Source organism: Marmota flaviventris, chromosome 5 (assembly GCF_047511675.1).
Source record: "Marmota flaviventris isolate mMarFla1 chromosome 5, mMarFla1.hap1, whole genome shotgun sequence".
Classification (NCBI taxonomy): domain Eukaryota; kingdom Metazoa; phylum Chordata; class Mammalia; order Rodentia; family Sciuridae; genus Marmota; species Marmota flaviventris.
The window spans coordinates 11,014,960-11,030,377 of NC_092502.1; the positions used below are offsets into that span (position 1 = coordinate 11,014,960).

At 40.7% G+C, this 15,418-nt stretch overlaps 1 protein-coding gene across 1 annotated transcript in view; it reads right to left on the reverse strand.

The window, feature by feature from the left end:
* Ranbp17 (RAN binding protein 17) overlaps window positions 1-15,418 on the reverse strand; it is a 296,032-nt gene that overhangs the window by 50,096 nt on the left and 230,518 nt on the right. Inside the window, exons 21-22 of the mRNA XM_027938663.2 lie at window positions 12,123-12,230; window positions 10,148-10,230 (exon numbers count right to left, since the gene is read on the reverse strand). Of these exons, the coding sequence (XP_027794464.2) occupies window positions 10,148-10,230; window positions 12,123-12,230 (191 nt within the window). The remainder of the gene's footprint in view (window positions 1-10,147; window positions 10,231-12,122; window positions 12,231-15,418) is intronic.

Here is a 15,418-nt window from a genome sequence, read left to right on the forward strand (position 1 = left end):
AAAAAATGGCGGATACCAAAAAATATGATAGAAAAAGATGTAGCAGTATACTGCTTGTGAACAGTGGTCTTATGGTGCTGAGGTGACATCCTTCCTGTCTGCATTATGGCCTAAAAGCCAACGACATGAAAGATAAAATCAAATGCTGATGTAATTGCTTTTAGGATTTTCACAGTAATGTTGTCCAATAATTTAATTACAAATTTAGTAACTAACAAAGTATGTTTCATTTCTTTTTTTGAATAAAATATTTTACACAGGTTATTTTATAAACACATTAGTGGAGAAAAAATATTAAAAACCCATTAACTTACAACCAAACTATTTAAAATTTTCTGTGTTTTCTTTCAACTCTCACCATGTGTACAAGTTTTATATTACCTATAGCACAGGTATAATTTGAATTCTACTTTTACACAGCATTGCATATATGTATTTCCTATAAGATGGTAATCTTAAAAGTATAATTTTAATTGCTACACTTTTTTATTTTGTATGTGTACCAGGGATTGAATGCAGGGGCACTTGGCCACTGAGCCACATCTCCAGCCCTATTTTGAATTTTATTTGGAAACAAGGTCTCACTGAGTTGCTTAGTGCCTTGCTTTTGCTGAGGCTGGCTTTGAATTCGTGATCTGCCTGCCTCAGCCTTCAGAGCCACTGGGATTTTGGGCATGCGCCACAGCACCCAGCCTCTTGAATTGATATATCCTTCTTAAGCATTTCATATTTAAAACACTGTGTCCCAATTTTTCATAATTATGAATAATGTACCATCAAATACTTTTATGTATTTATTATCCTGCATCTTTGGATTATTTTCTTAGAAGAAAAATAAAAATATGATTTTATAAAGAGTATAAACTTTTTTTTTTTTTTTTGCAGTATTGGGGATTGTTACTTAGGGTATTTATTTTGGGACAGGGTCTCACTAAGTTGCCAAGCTGGCCTCAAACTTGTGATCCTCTTGCCTGGGCATCCTGAGTCACTGGGATTAAAGGTGTGTGCCACCTGGCAGAGTACATTTTCATGGTTCTTTTCTATGGAGCCACACCAAGTAACAGAAAGAAAACAGAGAAAAATGAAGTAATTTCTAGTATTTAAAACTCATGGGGGCTAATTTTATAACCATTATATGTGTGTGTATGTGTGTGTGTGTTTTCTTATTAGTTGAATGTAAATCTAACTATAGCCACAATCATTAGCTGAAACCTCCAATAAACCCTACTACTTTTGATCTAGGTTCTCAGCCACTACATGAACGAGCTTACATACAAATACTAGACTTAGGCGCTGGGGCAAATCTTGTCCCAGATGGAATATTAACAAAAAGAAACTACTTCAAACTACTGTTTGAAGATGACAAAGACCATATGAACATTTAGTAAGAGCAAATGTGGTTCTTTAAATTCTTGAGAACTGATGTATCTTTTTTCTTTGTATGACAGCAGGAATTCTGTAAAATTATATTATCAAGTAGGACAGAATCACGTTGATAGGAAAGAGACAGTACGAGATACTCCCAGATGAGCTATTCTGTCCCTTTCTCTTCTAGCTTGGTATCCGGCAAGCCATCTACCATGCCCACTATCAAAGTGGTTTCACAAAAATACAAATAAATCACACCACTTTGTTTAGAACCACTCAGTATTTTCCTTAAGGAAAATACATGCTTACAGATAAAGTTGAAAGAACTATACACTGAAAATCATAAAACATTGATAAAAGCAACTGAAGAAAACACAAATAAACGAAAATATATTCCATGCCTAAATATTGGAAGAATACTCTGAAAATGTCCACACCACCCAAACCAAGACATAGATTCAATGTGGCCCCTGTCAAAATCCCGATGACATTCTTCACTGAAATAGAAAAAAAAATTTTACAATTCACATGGAGCCATAAAATACCCCGAATGGTAAGAACAATTCAGAGAAAGATCAAGTTGGAGTCATCACATGTCCTGATTCAAAACTGATTACAAAGCTTCAGTAACCAAAACAAAATGATGCTAGCATAAAAGCAGATACACAGAGAAGTGGAAAAGAATAGAGTCCAGAAATAAATCCAAACATATAGTCAACTAAGTTTAAGGGCACCAAAGAACACAATGGTTTCGGAAAAGACAAGCTCCTCAATGAAGGGCACTGGAAAAATTGGCCTTCCAACATACAAAAAAACCAACCTGGGCCTTCATCTTCTTTGATACACAAAAATAAAGTCAAAATGAATAAAAGACCTGAATATAAGGCAAGAAATTACAAAACTCCTAGAAGACTACACAGAGGAGAAGCTTCTGAACAATGGCCTTGGCAATGATTTTTTTTTTCCCCCCAAAAGATCACGCCAAAAGCTCAGGCCATAAAAGCCAAAGTCAATGGGACTTACTAAAACTAAAAAGCTCTGCACAGGAAAGGAAATTAAAAAAATAAAATGTGGTCAACAGAATGGGAAAAGTACTTGCCAACCATTCATCTGATAAAGAGGTAATATACAAAATTTATAAAGAACTTTTACAACTCAATCATGGGATCAACAGCCCAATTAAAAACACGGGCAAATGACCTGCATGGACATTCCTTCAAAGAACACATAAAAATGGTCAACAGGACATGAAAAGGGCTCTACATGGTTACTTGTTAGAGAAAGGCAAAGGGAAACCCACTCTGAGATGGCCCACCCTATTAGGATGGCGTCATCACACAGTCACACAGGTGGGGGAGTGGAGCTGCACACCTACAACCCCAGCTCGCCAGGATAGGAGGATGGAAAGTTTAAGGCCTGCCTGGGCAATTCGGTGAGACCCTCAGTCTCCAAAAAAGACAAAACAATCAAAAGATAACAAATACTGGCAATGCTGCAGAGATAGGGAACTCATGCACACTGGTGAGAATGCACGTGGGCACAACCATTATGGAAAAGAGCACGGTGGTTTCTAACAAAATTAAAAACCATCACCACATGGGCAGCAATCCCTCTTCTGAGCACATACTCAGAGAAAACAGAACCGATGCTTCCTAAAGATGAGTGCACTCCCATGTCCACTAAAGCACTATTTACAACAGCCAGGATACAGAAACAACCTAGTGTCTACTGATGGATGAATAGATAAAACAGTGGTATAGATACACACAGTGGAATATTGTTCAGCCCTAAAAAGGAACAAGATCTTGCTGTTTGCCACAACTTGGATAACTCTGGAGTACATGCCACTAAGTGAAGTAAGCTAGATATAGCAAGAAAAATATTATATGATTTCATATTATATGTGAAACCGGAAAAAAATTTCATTACAGAAAAAGAGAAAACAGTGCTCACCTGAGGTAGTAGAGGAGGGGAAGAAATGGGAAGCAGTAGGTTAGAGTCTGCAGACTAGCGGGTAAGCAGGATGAGCATCTAATGTACAACAGGACGGCGATGTATGATAAAAGGGACCTGTGTGTCTGGGATCCAGGCCAAACGAGTAGATTTTTAGCTGGTCTCATTACACACACATGTGAGAACATGGATATGTTAATTTGCTTCACCAAAGTAACTTTTAAACTCTCTACTTGTATCCCATAATATCATGTTGTAACATTTATTTTAGAAAGAATAAAATTGTGACTCCTTATTTGATTCAGGTATTACTTGATATTTGGTCCCCCCCACCCTAACATTACTGCCTAAAACTCTATAGCATTTGCTTCGGTCTCTAGCAATTTGAAATCCCTGCAGCTTCCTAATACACCATGCTGTTTTATATTTATGTTCTTTGTAAAAGCTATCCTTTGCTTTAAATGCCCTTTTCAAACTTCTGGGCCCTACTCCTTCAAGAAATACCGGCTCCTCTGACCCCTCCGTCTGAATTAGCCTCTCTTCTGGGCTCCCCCAGTACTCTGAATACTTTTCAAGCACAACATTGAGCAGAACGCATCATGATTCTTCATTTTCCTGTCTGAATCCCCTGCTAGACTCAAGTTCCTCAAGGGAAGATCACTAAGCTTCTTTTTCTGTGTGTCATTTTATTTCTTATCCCTTGTAACACTCACAGTATCAGGCATAGTAATTGCTCAATAAACATGAGTTGCTTGGATGAGGGAGTCCATTAGCATTTTTTGCCCATCTATAAAAAAAGCTTTATCTCACCCAGGGAGCGGAGCGAGGAAAGGGGATTCTCAGGCTCTTGGTTTTGCTAGAATGTGTTTCTCAAGATCTTTGCTTTCCTAAGCTTTCTGATCTTGGTTTTGGGATCCAGTCGGGTTTAACATTCCAGGCTACTCTATTTCAAGGCTCCTGAATCATCTGTTTTCAACAACTGTTCAAACTCCCTGCTGACATTTTACTGAGTCTCTGGTTGTGTCAAGCCCAACGCCGTCCTCCCCTACCTTGGGATCATTTAAATACAGATGCGCAGCCAAGTTCCCTCATTCTCACAATGCTTCTAAGGACACGTCCTTCATTTTCATGGTCTTTAATATTTTTCTGGACAGGTGACTGACACCTCTTACAAACAAGTCTTGTGCAACTGTGTATGTAGGTGGTTCTGGTCAAAGTGGCAGCAGAGTCCCCCCCTTTACTCCTTTCTGGAGAGCCTCTGGGGTACTGACACAGACCTTGTGGGCTCTGGAAGACCCAGTGTGGAAACCACTGTCTATGTCATCTATCTAGTCACCAGGAGTAAGTAACAGCAGCTTATATAGCACCTTACAAACCCAATTTATGCACCCTAAGTTACTCCTTACCTGCAGCTGGAGCGCAGACTGCTTGAAAGATGTAAATTCTTAAGCTTAGTGAATAACCTCAGCTTGTTCTACCCATTTTAAAAGTTTAGTTCTTCAGCACTGAGCTTTCTTACAGCAGGCACCTAGGGAAGGGATGGAGCAGCTCCACCCTGGACAGCTATGGAAATGACTGTCATTCTTCCCAATGTGCACTTGCTGACCAACAGATGTCACTAAAGACACCAGCACCCAGAGGCACAGAGAGAGAGATTAGAGGAATGGAAATTGAGCCTAAAAAACATCCAGTTCTTAAAACTGAGAAGTAGGTTTCTAAAGTAATAACATTTATTACACTGCATGCAACATTTTAACCAAAAATTTAAGAAAGAAATTTCTTTTATTAAGTTGCTCAGGCTGAACGGATCATAGCACTAAGTTTTGAAATACACGTTCTTGAAGCAATTTAAAACTCATTAGAAATAATAGGCCTGGGCTAGTAGAAAATGTGGTAAAATTTAATCCTCATCCAAATGTTACCTGGGCTGTACAAACAGGAAATTGTTCTGTGCTACTGTGGCTGACCTCATTGCTGACCCTGAGCTGTAACGGCAAGAGCAGCTGAGAGCGGAGGCAAAATTAAAAACTTACATCAAAGTATATCATGACAGAATGCAGATAAATAAAACAGCATATCAGAAGTATTATTTTTCTGCCAGTCTCACGGAGCAGTAAGGTGGAGGTATTCCACAAATACAGAACACATCAGGGGCACAGGCAAGGAGTCCTCCCTCTGTACCTTCTGGGGCACTGACCACCAGACATCGCCAGGAGCGGTGAGCACAGGAAAAACCCTCGGCTTACCAAAGGAATAAATAACCTCCCAGTCACGCTCTCCCTCATCCTCTAGACCCCTGAGGGTCTCCCTCCAGTGAGCACTGAGACGTTTCAGAGGTAAAAGTACAGGTAACAAAACATCACAGGGGGCAAGAGGCCCCTCAGCCTGGCTACCAGAGCCAGCCTGGGAGGGTGGGTGCGTAGATGGAAGTCCAGTGCCAGTATCTGTCACTGTGGCACAGCTGAAGACATTTTCCATGGAACCTTTGATTTCCCTTAAGTTTGGGGATCAGAATAGTGGTTCACCATAAACATCCAAGGCACATCTTCCTGTGGAACTCTCAGAAGGCAGGAAGGAGAGCAGAAAGACGCATTCATCGTCTAAAGTCATAGGGACTTTGAATGGAATTCCAATTCAGCTCCCTGCCTCCCTGCTAGCTAGTCCTATCTGGCTACCTTGCTCATCTCCAGGAGCTTACAGTAAGCAGGGCAGGTAACTGACTGGCCAAGGCAGTCTACACCTTATCTAATTGAGCCCTCCCACTGTCCTGTGAGGTATGTATATTTTCCCTATTTAAGCAAGGGAAGTAAACAACTCAGCCAAGGTCACATAAGTAGTGAGCTGCAGATGATGCCACCTACCTTGAGGATTCAACCGGGAAATGTATGAAAAATGACCTAATATAGGAAGGAGCAGGCATATGGCAGATGATAAAAACTGGAAGTCACTAACACCAGTAATCAAACTTAGAAGCAGAGCCTTGCTTGTCTTCTAGTCTTTCTTCAGGTAAAAGAACATCTTAATGGCTTCCCAAGGACGCTCGGAGGGTTTCTCTCTCCTTGTCCCCTTGCTCCCCTCCCCTCCTTCAGTCTCCCTCCTCCTCCCCTCCACACCACCCTCAAACCTCTCAACCTCTGCGGCAGCACCTGGTCTCTGAAAGACAACTCAGTGGGGAGAGGAAGCTTCTGAAGCCCACGGAGCTTCCTTGTGCCTGTTACTGGACATATGTGCTGTTCAAGAGAGCCAGCGGTACTGGGAGAGGACGAGTCACTTTCTCAATATCCCCACTGCAAGAGCGAACAAGCCCCAAAGGAAACAGTACATTCATGAAAGAAATGATGCAGGAAAGATAGCACCATGATGATAAGAGGAACCTAACACTGGTGTAGTTCAAGCTCTTCTGATGTCTGATCCTTGTGTATGCTGCCCTGTTTCATAATGGGGATTATTATTTCCTTTAATGAAATAAGGAAACCGAGTTAACAAAGTACTGCACTCATTACAGGCAGGGTGGTCTAGGCAGGAGGTGCCCTGGATGATGAAGACTCTCAGGCCACGAGGCCCTGTCCAAAGAAGATGCCCGCAAGAGAATGGCTGCGGATGAAGGGGCACCATCATGAGTGCCTGCTCCATGCTCTCCTGGGCAGGGCCTCCACCCAGAGCAGCTCAGTAAACCCCCTAACCCTGCACAGGCACCCAGGTCAGTATGTCTTTATTATTCCTAATTTTAGATATGAGAAAATTAGGCAAAGAGGTTTAGTGTCTTCACTGAAAGTCATGGAGTTGATAAGCACCACGATTGGAACTCAGACCTTCTAATCTCCAAAAACTGTGCTTTTAAGCACATGCCACGCTGTTTTTGGAACCATACATCTTAGTATGAAAAGACATGGACAGGACACAAAACTAAAAGTGGAACAAAGACCTAGGCATTAGACCAGAGACCCTGCGCCTACTAGAAGAAAATGTAGACCAACTCTTCATCATGTAAAATTTAAAAATCAAATTCCTCTATTAAGATTCCTAAAATGCAAGAAGTAAAATCAAGAATCAATAAATGGTATCAAACTAAAAAGCTTCTTCACAGCAAAAGAAACAACCAGGAATGCTGTGCCTACAGAATGGGAAAAAGTCTTTTACCACCTACCTGCACCTCAGATAGAGCATGAATCTCTAGGATATATAAATAATTAAAAAAATTTAACACCAAAAAAATAAATAATCAAGAAATGGACAAAGGAACTGAAAGGTACTTCACAGAAGAAAAAATACGAATGGTCAACAAATATATGAAAAAATGCTCAACATCTCTAGCAATTGGAGAAATGCAAATTAAAACTACACTGAGATTCCATCTCACTCCAGTCAGAATAGCAAATATCAAGAATACAAGTAACAATAAATGTTGGCGAGCATGGGGGGAAAAGACACACTTACACATTCCTGGTGGGACTGTAAACTGGTGCAACCAACTCTGGAAAGCTCTATGAAGATTTCTCAGGAAACTTGGAATGAAATCACCATTTGATTCAGTTATCCCACTCCTTAGTCTATACCCAAAGGACTTAATATCTGCATACTACAGTGACAATACCCACATCGATGTTTATAGCAGCTCAATTCACAATAGCTAAGCTAAGGAACCAACTACGTGCCCTTAAACAGATGAATGGATAAAGAGAATGTGGTATATATAAACAATGGAATATTACTCAGCCATACAGAAGAATAAAATTATGGCATTTGCTGGTAAATGGATGAAACTGGAGACTACCATGCTAAATGAAATAAGACAAAAAACCAAAGGCTGAATGTTCTTTCTGATAGATGGATGCTAATACACAAATAGGGAGGGGGATATACATTCATTGGATTAGAGAAAGGGGAATGAAGGAAAGGGAAGGGAAGGGGGATGGGAATAGGAAAGACAGTAAAATGAATCAGACAGAACTTTCCTATGTTCATATATGAATACACCAACGGTGAAACTCCAAATCAGGTACAAACACAAGAATGGGAAGTTATACTCCACGAATGTATAACATGTTATAATACACTGTACTGTCACGTGTAGCTTAAAGAATAATTAGAAAAAGATTGAACAGGCTGGGCGCAGTGCACGTGCCTGTAATCCCAGTGGCTCGGGAGGCTGAGACGTGAGGATTGTAAATTCAAAGCCAGCCTCAGTAATGGCAAGGTGCTAAGCAACTCAGTGAGACCCTGTCTCTAAATAAGATACAAAATAAGGTTGGGGGTGTGGCTCAGACATGGACAGGAATTAGATATACCCTGAAAACTGTATTTAGAAAACATAAAAGGGGGTCTGTTTGCTTCTAGAAGGCAAAATTTCTGTATGATTTTAATGTGTCTATTTTCAAATAGACATAAAAGTTGTGGCAATGTTGTTGCTGATTACAATGAAAATAAGAGTGAATTTACTGACTTAAATAGGTGGGGGCTGGGGATGTGGCTCAAGCCACATGCTCGCCTGGCATGCGTGGGGTGCTAGGTTTGATTCTCAGCACCACATAAAAAAAAAAATAAAGATGTTGTGTCCCCCGAAAACTGAAAAATAAATATTAAAAAATTCTCTCTCTTTCCTCTCTAAAAAAAAAAAATAGGTGGTTTCTAGTTTGCATGTTTGATTTGTAGAACTTTTAACCTCAAGTTCTACAAATCAAACATGCAATTAAAACAGCATGTGTTAGAAGAGGCCTACAATGTATATAGACACGAGCTGCAGAATGGGTTTCTAACTTAAATAAAAATTCTGCGTTTTGAATTTTGTTCCTAAACACATGCATGTACATCAAAAAAAATTGGGGGTGCTGGGGATGTGGCTCAAGTGGTAGCGTGCTCGCCTGGCATGCGTGCGGCCTGGGTTTGATCCTCAGCACCACATACAAATAAAGATGTTGTGTCCATCCAGAATGAAAAAAAAAAAAATTCTCTCTCTCTCTCTCTTTAAAAAAAAAATTGGGCTTCAAAAATTTCTGTGAGATCTGTTTTTAGGTACTCAAAAAGAAATACAGGAATCACAGGCTATTTTTTTTCTTTCTTTTTTGGTGTCACTAGGAATGGAATCCAGGGGCACTATACCATTGAGCTGCCTGAGATCAGGCAGGCAAAGAGGAAGAAAAAGAGGACACAAAGAAACACCTCTTGGGTAGAAGTACACTGCAGAGCTGCCCAGAGAGCTAGCACCAGCCAGCATGTGCCAGACTACAGAGAACCCTCGTCCACCCTGTCCCCATGCCCTGAACATAAATCCTAGAGGGCAGAGAATTCCACAGACAACGCTGTCAGAATTGGCAAGTATTAGGATGTATGGCAGTTCTTAGGCCCCAACAATAACCAAATTCCAAGATTTTGATCTAACAGGCAACATTCCTTAGAGAACTCTGCTCCTAGTAGGGCAGTGCCCCAAGGTTCCCTGTCATGAAACATTTACTGCTCCTTACAAGGACATTTCCCCAAAATTTAGGGACATACTGGTCTACTCATTCCTTGATCCAAGAAAGCAAACTCTCTGATGCAAGTTTGAGCAATTTCGAAAATGCTACAACTTTTTAATATTCTATCTAGCGTATTCCCTTTGGCTACTGACCCTGCAAGTTCATCCAAACGAGAGTCATCAAGCTGGCCAGGCAAGGCCGACCTCCTCCATGCCAGCCAGCATGATGGCTCCCTGACTCCCTGCACTCCCTTTAGCCACTGCACAAATTCATACAGATATGAAGGTTTGAGACAACAAAATAACTAACATCTTTCTTTTCCAAAGAGATAAAGTTATATTGCAGAGACAAATATGGAAAAGGACACTCACCATAAGTGCAAATCATTTTACTAGCTTCTCTGAAGAGAAGAATTCCATTAGGAGATGATACATCAAAATTCAAACGCTGGGACCTAGAAAATAGAGCAAGAAATTAAACTATATGTGCAGATAAAGAAACCAAATATAGGTTGAAAATGTCCAGCATTTTCATTTATTGGAAGCAGCAGCAATACAATTATTTCTTACACTACCATTCCAATCAACAACTGTTGATAAAATATGTATGCTAATTTCCTCACGACAAAGATACTAGACAATTAAGAAGGGTTTTCTTTTATTTGTTGATTTAAAGAGTTTATAAAGATAGTATCTGACACCCTATATCACAGATTTTTCACCCCTCTTCTTTTTATGCAAAGTGGTTGGTGGATAGTAAGTAAAAAACCTTACGTGTACATGTATAAGTTTATACAGAAACGTGGACAGAGTTGTATTTATAATCTGACATCTTCTATAGTATCTGGTACCTATTTTTAAAGCAAGTTCTAAAGTGACATAAAGGAGATGCAGGTACTTTTAATACTGCACAAATTTATAATGAATCATGTGGCCCTTCAAGCAAATTTCAAACACATTAAATTACACTACAGATTATGGTGTCCAGTGCCCCTGGATTAAGTGTAGAGAAACAAATGCAAAAGTTCTCTGAGAATATTCCACTTCCCTGGTTTGCCACAAATAGAACTGTTGTTTCCCTATGTGTTTTCAAAATAGCATCCCCTGCAATAATGTCTGAAAAATATTATTATAAACATGTGATAATTGTATGCAAACACATACAATTCCTGATTAGAGAAAAGAAATGGAATATATACATTTGCATTACATTCTAGAGAAATACAGATAACATTTTCACTAGGTAATTCTTAGAATATTTGTGCTAGATATCAATTATATGCCTGTGGCAGACATAAAATGCTTTACAATATATAATGCAATGATTTTTTCCTTTACTAGTAAATGCTGTATCAGTAACATATAGTATCAACAATCTGGTTTAAAAAATGACATTTGATGGACAAAAATTTCTAATATAAAATACAAAGCCAATCTTCTTTTAGTATTTAAAGCACTCCACAACAATGGTTTAAAAAAAAATTAATGTTTTCAAAAGAAAAATACATTTCTTTGCCAGGTCTTTTCCACCTCATTTTAGAGTAAAGATTTTAAATTTCAGTGGTAAACACTTGGCAAGAGAGAGACAATCAGAGTTGCACCCCCCTCCCCTGCTGGCATCTCCCTTCATGGCGCTGTTTACAAGGAGGCACTGATGGAGCAGGACGGCTAAGTGACAGGTAATTTGGTGCTGAGCAATATTCACAATGACATATTTTAAAGAGGTAAACACAATTAGCTTGTTCAGTTGCTCTCTTTTAGCTACATTTTGTTAATATTTCTAGGCAGGGTTTGTGAATCTCTGCTGGTCTATGCAAATTCTAAGGGCCATCCAGGCAATTTCCAAGAAGTGTCACAGTTGCTATTTCAGTGAAAACTGTGAGTGCATGAATCATCCAAACACATCCTGGCATCAAGGAGGAGGCACAGCGTCCAAGTGGAAGCGGGGACAATCCCTAGTGCTACCAAGGCAACAGCCACGTGCCCATGAGCTGCTCTGGGACGCAGGTTCTCACACACAAAGTGGAGATCCCCTAAACTTCTTTCCTGCTCTAAATTCTATAGGATTACAGTTAAGCAGGGAAATAGTTGAAAGAGCTCTCCTTCCCTCCACTTTGTGACTAAATAATGGAGCTGTAGTCTTCTAATGTTTCCATTTCTCTAATCTCCACATAACCCAAGGTCACTGCGTCTCTTTCCCAGTTGTATTTCTCCTCCATTTGTCCCTTCCTCATCTCCCTCCTCCGCTCTTCGGCCCTCTCTATTTCCATTGCTGTCCCCATCACCTTCATCTCCGCCCCTGGGTATGACGTGGGGACATTCTCCCACTTCCAGTTACGTTGCCCACCTGTTCTGCATCAGTTCTGCGATAAGCTTCAAGATGGGAGTTGTGCACGCTGGCTCCGCGTACCACTGCTCAACAGCCCTCTGCAGAACTGGGAGATACGTTGGGTACCTTCCGTAAAAGTCTGTTAAGGAATTTAAGGGTCTAAAAACAAACAACAACACAAAACTAAACTGTTTCTGAAAATTGATGCCACCTGTTCCATGTTTAGTATACAATGGCAGTAATTTTACGAATGACAAAGTCTTTCCAACCTGTATGCCTATACTTTTGGTGGCTGCATATGATCTGCATTTATTTGTAATACATCCCATTGATTACACTGTTTTTAGTATTATTTATAAATGGAAGCTATACTTTTAAAATATCATGCAAGTTACATTTTTAAAAAGTTTTTTATAGTTATAGATGGACGGCATGCCTTTATTTATTTTTTATGTGGTGCTGAGGATCAGACCCAGTGCCTCACACATGCTAGGCAAGTGCTCTGCCACTGAGCTACAGCTCCAGCTCATAAGTAACATATTTAAAAAATTATATTTGTGTTGTAGGAAAGGAAAATAAATTGAGTAAAAGAGGAATAAAGACATACTTGAGTCACTGTTATCAGGGTTTCTTGGGAACTATATAAAGAAAAATATTATGAAATTTTAAAAACACATAGAAATAGTAACACTAAATCTCATGTATCTATGTCCCAGCTTCAGGATTACCTACATTGCTTTTTTAAAGTTGTTAACTTGCTTTGCTTGGTCCCACTTATAGCTACAAGAAACATCTGGGATGCCAGCTTGAAGAAAAGCTGAGCAACTATTAACACACTCAGGGTCAGCAGTGCTAAAAGGCAGTCTCATGTGCACACAAGAAGAAACTCTCCAACATCCGCATGAGCACCAAGGAGTGTATGCCCTCTAAAAAGCCCCAGACGGGGATGTGAGAACCTGGTACACTCCTGAGCCAGCGTCACCAGCCTTTGGAATTACCTCCTCTCCTTGCCAAACAGACACATAAACACAGGACCAAGGCCTAAAGCTACTGCAGAAAAACTTCAACAATGCCACTGCTTTCATTTCTTTTTTCTTTCCCCATCTTTTTCTGATGTTTTCTACTCTTCTTGTCCATTTCAGGTGAAAGTGCTGAAAAGAACCACTGAATAGTGTTCTTTTTTCTGTGTGGTGTGGGTAGGGGTCTCCAGGGTGAGAAACTTCTCCATGACCTGATGTCTTGCTCTTGGGACATATCTCTAGCTCTTCAGCATGGCACACCAGGCCCTTTAAGATCTGGCTCCGCTCCTGCAGCCTCACCGCCTGGCACTTCTACTCTCCCTACAGCCATGCACCGCTCCCTGCAAATCTGTGATGCTAAGGTGTCTCCTCTCCTCCTGACACTGCTTCCTTCTGCACCAGTCCTGTCCTTCAATACCTAGCTCAAGTTTCACCTCCTCTGGGGTGTTTTACCCATTCTGTCAAATGGCAGGAATCTTCCCCATCTCTGTTCAGGGAGCACTTCTGACCACGTTATATAACATAGTGACTCAAGGTTGGCCGGCTGCTCATACATCTATCCCACTAGACAGTGAGTTTCTAAAGGGAAGAAACCTGTGCCTCCCTCCTAGCTCCCTGCTAATTCCTATTTGCCCTCCAGAGTTCAATGCATATCAGTTATTCCAGGAAGCCATTTCTGACACGCTGCAGGCCCCCACCCCAGCCTGAGTTGGGAGTGATTCCTAGGTGCGACTGTAGGATTCTGGGCTAGCGTCACATGACACTTCAGCATCAGCTTTCTGAGGGCAGGGACTAGGTACTTGGTATGCACAGCCTGGCACAAATGTAGGTTTCAAAAAATATCAGTCCCACAAACCTGCCAATCTATAAATGAGGTCCAGTGTGCTTAATCAGAACTGTTTAACTGTATATTTCACTTTGAAGCTTTAGAAAATAATTTACATAAAGAAAATAAGTCCTCTAAAGCCTTAAGAGTGCTTTCCCCACTAGAGTTGCCATGTGAAAGCTGTGTTTATAATGAAACAAGTATTTAGTGAAGTCCTACTCTGCAACAAGCACTATTGTGAGAGTCTCCAGAGACACCAATGAACAAAACATTAGAGAAACCCTTGCCCTCATGGAATTGATATTCTGATAGTATAGAGAACAAAATAAATATTCAATGTAAAGGAAAATAAAGCAGGGAATGGAGAAGTAGTGAGTGTATGTGCACGGGTGAGATTTCAGTTGAATGAGGATGATACAAATATACTGAATGAGTTTGATCATGAACTTTACTTTGGCTCTTGTCAGATAACTTACTTTTCTATGTCCTGAAAGCTGTTATTTTTGAAAGATGGTGCTCTATACTGTTCTTGGGGCCAGGGACCCAGAGTTAAGGAAGACGCAGTGTTTGCTCACTGGGAATTCATGCTGGGAATTCCAGGGTGGCACGGGGATAAGGAATGTGAAGAATACTAGAATTCTGAGGCAGAGCCAGAGGAGCACAGGTAAGAAAATGTTCCATCAAGAGCTCACCTGAGGGAGCATTAGTGAGAGAACATCTGAAGGCCCACCAGGAAACTGCAGAGATCCAAATATCAGAACTAAGCCCAGAGAGGCCCACAGGTCCCTGTGCCAAGCACTCTAACGGCATTAGGACCGTGGTATTTTTCAGAGCACACGGCATTCACTATGGACAAAACCAGGGGACGTGAGGGGATGTGCTTTTTTCTGTGTGGAATGAGAGTGGTGACAATTCTAATATGCTTCTGACAGAGGTGACTGCCACAGAGAAGATGAGTGATTACTGGAAAGCAGAGCAGAGGTCCACCAAGCCGAGAGGTTGAAAGGGCTTCACAGTGAGAGCAGCAGGCTCAGACTACAGGTGAGATGGAAACCCACTCTAGGAGCTTAATTTTCCAGTGGCCTTATGAGAGCTCCACATATAAGATAGGATGAAGAGGGCGGGAGCCCTCAGGTAGAAGAGGCACAGACCTAATTTCACCTAGATTTTCTCAATGAATTCTGAAGGTCCACATCAAATAAATGAAAAACAATGGCATACAGCAACATCTTACTGGACGCTAAGTATAAAAATGTGAAAAGTATCGGATTTTTGTCTACGTAACCATCCATCCATGTACGCTGTGGTTTATGGTTACCATGCGCTGAACCCCAAGAAAGCAGTAATGAGTAGACTTGATTCTTTTCCTCTGGGATTTCACAGCAGAGAAAGCATCAGAATACACCAGAAGGCCAACGCCAGAGTTCTTACTAAAACCTCCAAGAGATAAGGGTCTGAGGATGGGATTC